At 39.7% G+C, this 12307-nt stretch overlaps 1 protein-coding gene across 3 annotated transcripts in view; it reads right to left on the reverse strand.

The window, feature by feature from the left end:
• The window catches only part of CREB5 (cAMP responsive element binding protein 5), a 261442-nt gene that overhangs the window by 210525 nt on the left and 38610 nt on the right, over window positions 1-12307 (reverse strand). For 2 of the 3 annotated variants that reach the window (XR_008464938.1, XM_054192084.1), the window contains exons 2-3: window positions 7605-7676; window positions 4369-4462 (exon numbers count right to left, since the gene is read on the reverse strand). Coding sequence is in view for 1 of the 3 variants with exons in the window: in XM_054192084.1 (XP_054048059.1) it covers window positions 4369-4462; window positions 7605-7658 (148 nt within the window). In the remaining 2 variants the exon portion in view is untranslated. The remainder of the gene's footprint in view (window positions 1-4368; window positions 4463-7604; window positions 7677-12307) is intronic. The other variant, XM_054192085.1, reaches the window with a different exon arrangement.

The raw sequence follows: 12307 nt of genomic DNA on the forward strand, positions 1-12307 counted from the left end.
AAAAAAAAAAAAATACAAAGCCAGATTCAGTAAGAGATATCTAACAGCACAGCGCCAAAGTGTGTAACTTGATTCTTCATCTTTCTTTTAAAAAAAAAAAATAATGTTTAGTCTGATGTGCAGTAATAACAGGCATTTGGCTTGTTCAGCTGTGGGCTCTGTTGAAGCTATATACTTACCCATGTTATACTTTCACACAATGATAACAAAGTCAGAGGAATAAGGCTAGCACTGAAATTTGAAGGGCTGCCCATCAAGCAGCCACAAGGAAAGAGGAACGTCCTGAGAAATTCAAGAAGGTTTCTTTGTTGATTTGGCAGGTTACTTCCCAAGTGCACCAACAAGCTCAAGGTCACAACATCTCACGCAGGTGATGGAAGAGAAGAGGAGAAAGAGGTGCACCCAGTCATAACTGGTGGAACTGCCCTCACCCAGGGGCTCACAAACAAAAAAGGGCTCCCAAGAACTTTACAGCTTAAAGATTCACTGTTTAAAGCACTGGTTGGACTTTCTGTTGGGGTACACGTACTGGTACAACTTATCTATTACCTCGTCTGGTCACTCAGAACCTGACCAGTTGAATTTTAGAAGACTTTTCATTTCATTATTTGGTAAAGCAAGGGACACACAAGCGAACAAGAAATCAAACAAAATTATTTTTCCTGATAACCAATCATTTTGCACTCCACAAATTCATACCTAGATAAACCTCCTTGTGTAAACCACAAGGAGAAAAAAAAAATAAGTCAACCAAGGATGCCATAAGTTACCTCACTGACCCAATTACCTGGGAAAAGTAATACATTTGCATTACTTTTAGCACATACCCTTTTTCATCTAGAGGAGACTGTTTCTATCTCCACAGTGGGCTTTACCACCAAAAATCTAGAGGATTGGATTTCAAGTAAATAGAAGCAGGAAGAAACAAGGTTTCTATATAGATAGTCCTGGCCTCTCCTGTACCTGCTAGCAGCTCTTTTGGAAGGACTTTCTGCCCTCCAGTGATGGTATGGCGTCATCCCTTCCTTTCCCAAGTTTGATACCACAGGAATTTCAGTGTCCCCAACTCCCAAAGTTCAGTTCCTCACCACTTTTAGTCCTTACCTGGAGGAAACCACCTGTCCCATGGACATTAATATTTTGGTGTTAAAACAACAAGAGGTTTGACACACAACAAACTACAGAGTTTCAAAGCAATGCAGTGTTTAGTTAGCACAACAGTAGAGATGACATCTATTTCAGTCAACCTAACTACAGAGTTTACTGCAATGATAACTAGCATGCAAAACTTACACAAGATATTCTGTGTTATCTCAAACAGCTCTTTTTTGGCTAAGAAAGATGGAAACGGAAACCGTCAATAACTCTCTATCCATACTCACAACAAGGCTTTCTAACAAACAAAAATAAAATACATACACAAAAAGGAACAAATAATATTACAGTCTTTTTTCTGTCTTTTTAAACAAATGTCAAAATATCCAACAAAAAGATCAGCTGCATTTTCATGCAATGCCTTTAGCGAATGTGCCTTCCATTTATACAGGCAGAGACCATAAAGCTATTTAGTGTATGTGTGTGCCTGGAGTTTCTGAATTAGTTTAGAAGTCACTGGATTTAATAAGACTTGTCCTTCTTCAGCCAGCATCAAAAAAATTTAAGGAAATATAGTGGAGCTAGTTGATAACCAGGAAGCCCTTGGCTAGACATACCTGATAAACCACTATAGCGCCAATAATTTCAATAAGGTCACAGAGCCTTGTTTATTAAACACTATCCCCACCTACATAACAACGTAGAACATAACTTTACCTCTCACTTAGAAACTGGTATTTCAGAACTCTACCACAGATTTCACACAAGAAACAGGTTCCTACTTCAAGTCATATTTTGCTTAGTTTCTAAGATTTTGTATTGGTACAAGACCGACAGCCCCTCAGTTTTAGTGACTACCTCCAATAACAGTTTATAGAAGACATGCTTAACGTGTGTTAAATATTACTGATGTTATACTGACCCCAGACTGGGTACTAGCTACCTCCAGAATCAAAGATCATTCTAATGGCTACCTAAAAGCTTACAGTCCATTATTTTGCATTACTAATTTCTAATAATGAATGGATTCAAATACAACACATGAAAAGGTAGTATACGACATACTGGAAAAAAGGAGAAAGACTGACATCTAGGTACCTTAATAAAAAGAGGAGGGAAAAAATGCACACTAACACTGCACCTGGCTTATTATAGGGCAATTGCTGCTGCCATTCTTTGAACCTACTGATGACAGAAACAATTTTTTCCAAAAAAAAAAAAAAAAAGTCAAATAAGCAAAAATGCAAAAACAAGAAGGAAGACATGAAGACAAATGTCTACGAGAAAAGTCTGTCTCTTTTCGCCATATATCATTAATTTTTCATTACGAAATCTAAGAATAAAACATCTTAAACTTTAAGGTATTTAGATTTCCCCAGGGTTTAGGTGGGTAATGAAACAACTATTTTTCAATGTCTCCCTGCAGAGAGTAGATGATCTATGATGCTTCCAAACTAAGGATTTCAAAATGCCAAACAAATCCACCAAACGAACACAAAAAGAAAAATCAGACACAGCAGAACCAGGTTGCCAGACCATTACGGTCAGGCACATTTGCCGCAGCCTTTGAGAACACGTGCAGCTTTTTACTCTTTCTTTACTAGAGAGGATCATCATCCGCAAAGCGCAAAGAGTACATCCCTCAAAAGCAATCTTGGAGCCTTTCTGGGCACAAAATTCTGCATTTCTACGTACTTAGTTGGCTAACGGGAGGTCTAGGGGCCCCACTACTGGTGGTGGTGGTGGAGGAAGCCAGTCAGAGCATTTTGCCTGGGAAAGCAACCCACTGGAAGTAGCAGTGGATTCTATCTCATAGAAGTTACCAAACATAAATGGAGCTACACTACTCAGGGGACTCCTGACGACAGAATATGCTCCTTAGAAACTGCCTTCGAGTAAAAGTCTTGCCAAACAGAAAGTTCTAACAAAAGCCAGCACTTTCACAGGCTGAATGTGCCCACAGTACAGATGTCTTCGAGCGGTTTCACTGCCAGAGGACACGGCCAAGTGCAAGAGCAGCATTTTCTCACTCGTGCTTGCAAACACAGGATTCTGTGGGCATAGCTGGCATGCAGGCGCTTTACAAGTCCTACTCTTCAACGTGTTGTGTACATCTTTCTAAACTTAGTCCACTATGGCATTTTCAAGTGCAAGAGGAACATAAATTCTATTTGGGACAAGATCTGTCTCATTTCTCACCTGGTGCCTAAAAAGTCCCAACAAAACAACATCAACAACAAAAAAAGCCTAAATCAAGTATTTGCAAGCAATTGCTGCCCAATTATGATTTTCATAAAAATGAAAGCGGTTTATCTGTAAAAAGGGTAGTCTGCTGGAGACCCTTTAACCATGATATATTTGCACCTAAAATGGCACAATTTACCGTGAAGAAGCCCATTTCAAAAGATAAATATCAAACACTGGTTAACATACACACACACACATTTGCATCATAGGGGTTTTTCTACAATTACTTTGAAACCGGAAAAATCCTAGTGATATTATTAATAATCCATTACTATAGCCCAAGGAATATACAATAGGAAAGGGAATAGGAGAGGAGAGAAGTGGTAAGATTAAGGCTAGCCTGACCGTACCCAGCACTCACTGAATGCCAGCAAGCCACCGATGCATGGTTTCTCAGACAAGAGTATGAAAAAACTACATAGGAAACTAAAGGATGTAATTGCACATAATACCAAATAATCTCTGTGTATGACGGGGGAAGAGCAGAGAAAGATGTTTACCTTTAAGGGGAAAGAGTACTGGGTATTACCCACTGGATATTACCTTTCTGGTTACAGCTATTTACAGTGGGCAGGTCTTGAGCCACCATAAAGGTGGCTCATACGATGTGGCCAGTCACAGTTGCTGAAGCGAGCCTGTCAAACTTAAATAGTGAGTCTTATAGGAACAGTACAAATGCACTTCATTAACACGCTCACTGCTGGGCTCCCAGGTGACATGTGCTCAAGTGCCTGCATTTCACCGGCACGTTGACACGGGAGTCAGCGATAGAGCTGCCAGCGTGGCTGAGGTTCAACAATTTCTCTCCCTCTCATGCCAAAACTGCAGGAAGGCATAAGCATGGCAACTGTCTTTTTGTTCAAAGATATGCATTCTAGCTTATTCCACCTCTACTTATTATTTAATTGGAGCTGGGGCTCTTTAAAACCAATCTTGGAGGTATTTTGCCAGTAGCTTTCCAGTAGGAGTCATGCTTTCAACATCATCTGAATAGTTATCTTGACTCTTGAATTTGTGTCTTCTTACCTGATAACATATTATCTGTTTTTATTGAAGGAAACTTCAAAGTCATTTCATGTTTGTGCCTGTGAATCATCAGATGATCCTCTGTTGGAAAACGCTGTCAGGCAAACACAGAGAGAGAGAGGAAGAGAGAGAAAGAAAAAAAAAAAAAGAAGAATTTAATTCTCTAATAAACTTTTGGCATTGGACAGAATTTCAAAAATGAGAGAGAGAAAGAAATGTATCCAGCTAGAAATGTGTCCAAATGGCACAGGAAACAGAATATTTGAAAAAGCAAGTGAGTATGAGTAACAAATAGCTGTACTCTACTTAGAAACATACTTGCTGCAGTGCTCTCTGGGGTTGCAAACCGCAAGGTGTCATGCATTTGCTTGAAAAAGTTGCAGACCAAGTTTTGGATTCTGAGGGTCTCAGACACGGGCTCCAGCTACCGCAGCCTCACAAGTCACCACGTGCCTGAGGATCTGCGATAACTGCTGTTGTGTACGCTCTTAGCCCACGGCAAACGCAAAGTAATGTGGCATATCTTAAATCACTTTACTGGATTTTTCTGCTTTTGTGTCTTTCTGCAACCGGTATCTGCTGAACAGCAATAAAAATAATCAAATAAGCCAGCCTTTCCCTACCCAAAAGTATTCAGGCAAAATGCATCTTTAATTTCGGAAACCTCTGATACTTTGACTTGATTCAAAGTGGCAAGGCAATAGTGCTCAGTATATAACAACTATTTATGACCCTTTATGATATTAAATTAAATTATTCTCAAGCAGAGAAGGTGGAGAGATGTGCTTTGTAAGAAACTAATCAGTGTGCTAAGTTTGCTTCACAGTCTGATAACAGACTTCTACAACAAATAGGTTCTTTTGAAGAAGACAAAGAGACAAGCTTGAATAAATGTTCAAGCACTTGCACACTTGGGCTCAAAAAGCAGACTGGTTCTGTTAAGTTTCCTTAAGGTGCATACACAGACCTTTGCTACTGTAATAGGTCATTCCAGGGCTAGCAAAGGCCAAAAGTTGTATCAGCAGGGCTTGAGAAAACAAAAAAAAGAATTTAAAAGCAGCTTTTTAAAGCAACAGGTATGTAGGAGACTGCAAAAAAACTGGCAACAACAGAGTTAAAGTGACTTAATGCTTCCAGCACAGTGTATTCTTGGCTAAGTGACTTTGCTTGTGGCTATAGCATAAATAGTTGCAGTATGTTACACCTTCTGAGAATCTCTCTAAGCCCATAGACAAAGCAGCATAAATAATAGGAATGAATTCTCTGGAAAAAAAAAAAAATCCCGAAGACCTTTTCCTCACTGTGAAATCCTGGTTCATTGCTTACTCATCTGGAAGAAATGCAGGACTAGAAATTCATGCTAAGAACAAAGGGAATATGTGAAAGACCTTGCTTGATGAAATTGCGAGGGGAAAAAAAAAAACCAAACAAAAAAACCCCACGTTTTGTTCTTGTGGAAATGGATTTTCCTTCATGGACGCCACGCTCTGTCTTCAGGGTGAAATCAGCCAGCTTAAAGAGCGCATGGGGCAACTGAGGAGAAGCTATTCCTCCAACCCAGACTTCTCCGTCCTTTTTGTAAGGCTACTTTCTTCCTTGTGCAAAAGGTCAACTCCCTCAGCCCTCAGTGCACATCTGCACTGGCTGACGGAGAAGCCAGTCCCCAGGCAGCTTAGCTGGATAGCAGGGCTGCACCGTGCACTTCTGTCAAGTCCTCGTTTCCAATAAATGGAGGTCATGTTTTTAAATGGGAAATGAAATGTTTTTTAACATTAAATCACACCTACTTTGCTTGTCTTTCCAAATTGTAACAACATACAACCAAACCCGCTCTCTGAAAACTTAAATGAGCTTGTTTGGGATCAGCTTCTCCTCCACTGAAGAAATTAATCAATAGCTGACATGAAAACACCTATGTCCACTGATTTGAGTGGAAGTTAGTTTTAAGATTCAACAAAAAGGTAAACAAAACTTGACTATAAAACTCAGATACTTTTATTCTACCTGCGTGACAGAATGGTGAAAGTTTAACCCTGCATGTGGAGATTTGAGGTGACAAATCCTCGATTGGAGGGACAATCCAAAAGATGCACTCTGACACCCGTAGGAAGGCTCCCACCTACTGAAACAGCAAAGCTGCTCAGCCAGTTGTTACCCAGACCTCAGGCTTCTCCCTTTCCTTATTTCAGCTCTTGGCAAAATCAACACCTACACTCCAGTAACACTCACCCATCATTCCACCACAAGAACCTAAAGGGTTGTAAAAATATTAGCCAGCTGAAAACTCCCAACACACAGTTAAAGCAGGGACAAGTTACCCTCATTAAGAGAAGAGGACTCTGGTAAATGGGTAAGCTAGATCACTTAAAACAGATGCATCCGAGAAGCCTGTGGCAAAAGCCCAAAAGATGCCCTTGCCTGAAGATTTTACTCACAATCTCTTGTCACTAAACCGAATTAGGGTCAGAAGCACCACATGTGGAACTTCCCTCATCACTGCATGGGAGGGGAACTTCCCTCACCACTGCAAAATCATCGAAAAAACACATAAATCCCAATTCAAAATCTCAGCAGGTAAAATCCTTGTCACTTCAGGTTTTTTAAGATCATTAAATATCTAATGTTACAGGTCAGATTATACCCTCAGAGGCACATGGCAGATCACCAGTCAAGAGGAATCCCAAATGCACATCCTGGGGCAGAATTTGTCTACAGGCTGCACTTTCTATAGAGAATCTTTAGTAGGAAGATGTCTCAAAGATTTAAAAAAAAAAAAAAAAAGCTGATAAGATATCATTGCATTTAAGTATTAAAGAAAAAAATAATGAGGAGGTGGTAACCCACATCCAATAGGAAACATAATATATTCTATCATACATCTAAGTAGAAGACAGACAAATGTGTCCTGCCCAGTGCGTCCTTTCTTGCTAGCTACTAAAGGAATTTGCAATACCTGGCTTGAAACATTAGGCTCGGGGATGAGGGAAGGCACAAAAGCAGCTTGAGAAGCACTTTTACCAACTCACTTTTGACTGGCTGTTGTATTTTAAGTATTTTGTAATAATGTCTTGTGGGGTAAGGAGGGGATTGAGGCGGGGGGAAGGACTTAAAAAAAAAAAACAACCAAAAACCAACACACATATTATTATTAGACATGTGTTAATATATCAGGAGGCATTATACAAGCCAGAGCTAGTGCTGAGGACTCAATTAATATCACTGCTGACTCCACTCACCTGTGAGCAGCCTGGGGCACTGCAGACAAAAGGCCTCTCCTGCTCCAAGTTCATCTTTGATTCCTCATAAATCTACATGTTAAAAGGGGGAGGGGGGAAAAAAAGGGAACCTATGAATATACACGTTCTAAACTTCACACATACATGCAACATACCATTGTCACGGTTTGTGCTTTTATTTCAAACTCCCAAAACAGACCAGAACAAAGTTTTCATCCTCAGAGTACTAAATTTGCTAATATTCAGCAGGCTCCCTACAGTCTAAGTTCTTATTACTCCTTCCTGAACACATATTTACTTTGAAGGAAGAAAAAAAACCCATTAAGCTTTCACAGCAGAAATCTGCCTCAGAAAAAAGCATATGTTCAGTGTTGTTATTAGATAAGACCGTGTCTGCTCAGAAATATCTCGAATTAAGGGTTTTTACCTTTCCTTTTTCAGTTCCTGCTGAACAACATTAAAAACAGACGTCTAGGTTACTTCTGAGAAAGAACCCACTTTTTGAAGTTCTTCATCCATACCGTTCGATATTAATAACTTAAATGCATTACATACATGCTCTCTATACACACAAGATAATTGTGCGTCCCCATCCTTTAAAAGGCCAACTAGATCCTCAGGAGCTTGAGAAGTGAGGTTTTGCCTAAAACTGCAGCTTTCCCATAGCAGTTCCAGTCCTGTAACCTTGGATTAAAGCCTGGGGGAGAGCTCCCAGGTCTCGAATAAAACTGAAGGAGAAAACATTTATGCTCAGAATGCAGTAACGCAACTGAATTTGGGTCAATATCACGGCAATGTGCCTCACTAGCATCAACAAAGTAAGTTTTTAGTAACATTCTAGGACTTAAAATAAGTCACTTCTTGCAGAAATCTTTTGAGCCTGTTGGTACAACTTGCATTGCAAGCTAGAGTATAGTAGATAACCCACCTTAAAGCACAACATATGACTTCTGCTTACATTATGCCTCAAAACCCTCAAAATTCAGCCTCACCGCAGCCCCGTTTAGGCAAATACCTGAATTGTGTTTGTCTGATGTTTTCATAAAACTAAGAGAAATACCTTGGTGGAGAAGCAGAATTTGATTTTAAAATTACAAAAATCCACAGAAGGACAAGTGCTAAAGTTACTCAACCCTGTTTTCTTTTTTTAAAACTATGATTCATTGCTTCCTATTATCAGGAATATCTTTACATTTCCACTTGTTGTTAGAAAAGCTTTATTTTCAGAAGAGCTGCTACCATCCCCTGCAAACAATAAACACACCGTTAACTTGAACATCAGCCAGACCTGTACTTACAGCAATTATTTTCAGTGTCCTAAGTTCTCGAAAAAAAAAACCAAACCAAACCAAAATTTTGGATGATAACTTTTTCTTTTTAATTAAAATTCATTCTGGTGGACAGCATTAGCCTGACAGAATATTCTCCTGCTTGACCTAAAAAAAGAAAAAGAAGGCAGCAGAGCACCCTTTGCCTGACTCTACTGACTCCCAGAAGCAGCATCCAGAAGTGAAGAATTTCTATTTTTATCTGCCCTTTAACCTCCGCAAGGACACTACCCCGTAAAGGTGATGATTAGCATCAACTCATTTTCTTGATGCAGACATCTCTACCAATATCTGGCCCGAGACAAGTGATTTATTGCACCAAATACAATCAGGTGTCAAGAAAGACCCTAACTCAGGACTAACCTATCTATCTACACGAGGCTAGAATTGAAATAACTAAAATTGTACCTAATTTACTCCTTTAAGATTATTCATATCCTGTTTTGATTTAACTTACAGCTATGCTAAACTGAAATAGGATACTCATAATCAGAAACGAAAGAGCATGTTCGGATAAAGACTTATACTAAAATAACTAAAGGTGTTAAATTACTTCTAATTTCGGTTATTTCAGTTCCAGACTGTGCATAGACAAGCTCTTCAGAGGTGAAGCAATAAAAATGCCCTGAATTACGCTATCCTGTCTGAAAGAAACAAGCCAAGCAGCAGAGAGATAACTGACTAAACAAACAAACCCCCACAAAAACAAAACGAAAACCTCCAGCTAAGTTTGATTTTTAAATCCACCTCTATTTATGGGATGTGACCCCGGGATGTTGTCTTTCCTAAAGACCTTTTCACAGAAAGGAAAAAAAAAAGAAAGAAAAAAAAAAAAAAGAAAAAAAAAAAGAAAAGCTATGTGTGGATAATGAAAGGCTTTATCTGATATCTCAATTACTCCTGCAACTGAAGCACTGCCAAAGCTTTCTGTTACCCTTTTCTCCCCTCCTCAGGGGAGAGCGACAACTGCATTTTCAATAGCAGAACAATGGATGAGACTCAGTTAAAGAAAACAAGAGAGTAAAAATTCTGGTCCCAAGTGTCCAAGTGAATTTCAAAACATTACCAGGAATTACTTGGCGCTTGTTTTCTTATTGAGTATTGCAAGTCTAAAACTGCCCTCCCCGCCCTGAGCTTGAGCTTTAGTCCCTGAATCCATCAGTACACGCTCTGATACAATTAAATGATTCTCAAGGTTACCAGATAGATAAACAAGGAGTGAGCACCAAAACAACATACTCGATGAGGACCAGAATCCTGAACGTGGGGATTGACTGCAGGAAAACACGGACTTCGTTTTTATTCTCAGTACTTTGAAAAGGTGTCAGATTCAACGTCTAGTTGTTTACCACAAACGTCCAAGCAACTGCGGGTTCCCATGAGAATCACTCTTCATAGAAACTAAAAATAATAATCCAGAGTAGCTATATCGTGCGTGCCCTCCAGGATACTGTCTCGCATAACTTAACCCATATAACGTGTTACCAGATAGTACAGTGCCCTCAAGACAATATGCACCATGCAGAATTTGTATTTGCATGTGATGCTTGAGACCTTGGTTGAGACTGTAGTATTATTGACTCTCTTACAATAGTAAATGAATGAAAGAAACTGCCTATTACCCACAATTTTTAAGAGGGTGTTCAGTGCTTGGCTATCTTATGGCAGTAATTCAAGCTTTATGCTTAAATGTTGACCAGAAACAAGCAGCTGAAGACCTGGGCTGTGAGTGTGAACCTCCTGCAACCCCCATCCCTGCTGAACTCCGCAAGAGCTGCGGATGCACAAGCAATGCAGGATCTCACCCCAGGTTTGCAGCAGGATGGGAGCTCTCGGCAACAGAGGAGTTCGGGTTTTTTTGTTAGGCACGGCATGGTTTGCACGGCATCCTTTTCAAGATGAAGGCATCTCCCATCCTTCAGTTCGGGACATAGACAGGGGTGCACAGCCTCTGGCACACAGTTCTCTTCATACGGCTCATGTGTTGCTGGGCCGCCTCGTGTGTGCAGGTGGTTCAACATACGCAAAGGAAATAACGCAACCAACGGCAATATTTCGACTTCACCTAATAAAAAAAAAAACCAAACCCACCTTTCCACCTAAATTAAGGTGCTTATTAACCTTTGGGATCTTAACAATTCAAGCTACACTCGTGCACCTTTCACAGTACTACATAGGACTGCCGCAATTAACGCGCATGAAGAATATCAGGCAAATCGACAATGACTAAAAAGTTAAAAAATTGCTCAGGCCTGAATTTTTTACTTCTGTTATCAATAGCTAAATTTACTGCAACTTTGTGACTTCTTCGAAGAAACAAACAAGGATTATAAACATAAGCAAGCGCTAATATTGATATATCAGCATTAGTTCTGATATTATTAAAAATAGGCATGAGTGCATTATGCAGCAGAAAATGGGGCTGAATTTTAATAGACATGTTAACAACATCTGTCAGCATTTATTGCCCTATTGTGACCACGTAAAGAGCCTTATTGGCAGAATATGTAAGTGAGGAAATCTGCTACACTGTTGTAGCCTGCCATTCTCCTGAAATATCACTCTGCTTAAGAGAGGTTAAGGTGTCCTAATTAGAAAAATAAACAAACAGAAATACAGAAGAAACACAGAAAGACTTCTCCAAGCCATGTCACATGGAACAGAAACAAGTAAGTTCTGCAGCAAGCCAAAATTTTCTTCTATTCCTTGACTTCTGCATAAGATACTTCTAAACATTTTTTATTGTAATTAATAAAACTGAAGCCCACAGCGAGGAATGTAAGAACACAACAAAGAAATAAAAAGCAAACAAAAGAAACAAAACCACCCTGAGAACACAGCCACAATCTACATCCCCTCTCAGCAGCATCCAGAGGGAAGGACCCCACATCCTCGGGCTCCTCAAGGAGATTTTTGCAGAGCCCCATGATCATCCTTTCTGAATCAGAAAAATAGTTCTAACACCAAGAAAGCATGCTCCTTTCTGTCTCTCTCTCTCTCCTGCTTTTTAAACTCAGCAGTAATCTTATTGCCTTACTGGTAAAAACATCAAGCAGGCTTGTTTCCTGTTTCAATGTTATTCTTGAAGTGGGCTGCAGTAAGAATCTGATTTTCATTGGGCTATTATTATTTGCAGCTGCGCGACCTTTTTAACCCTCTTTGAAAAGTGACATTTCAGCCTTCAACCTCAAGCTGTCTAAATGTTGCAAGGTTTTCAGTCCTCTGATTAACAGTGAAAAAGAACCGATGGGGAGGTGTATACTACAACATGTCTAATACAGGTCAGTGCACCCATCCTGCCATTTGCACGAGTGAGTAATTACACTCTTATAAGCAACCTGTTTGTTGAAATTAATCACCTGGGCACATGCTTGC

This window comes from Rissa tridactyla, chromosome 2, assembly GCF_028500815.1.
Source record: "Rissa tridactyla isolate bRisTri1 chromosome 2, bRisTri1.patW.cur.20221130, whole genome shotgun sequence".
NCBI classification, from domain to species: Eukaryota; Metazoa; Chordata; class Aves; order Charadriiformes; family Laridae; genus Rissa; species Rissa tridactyla.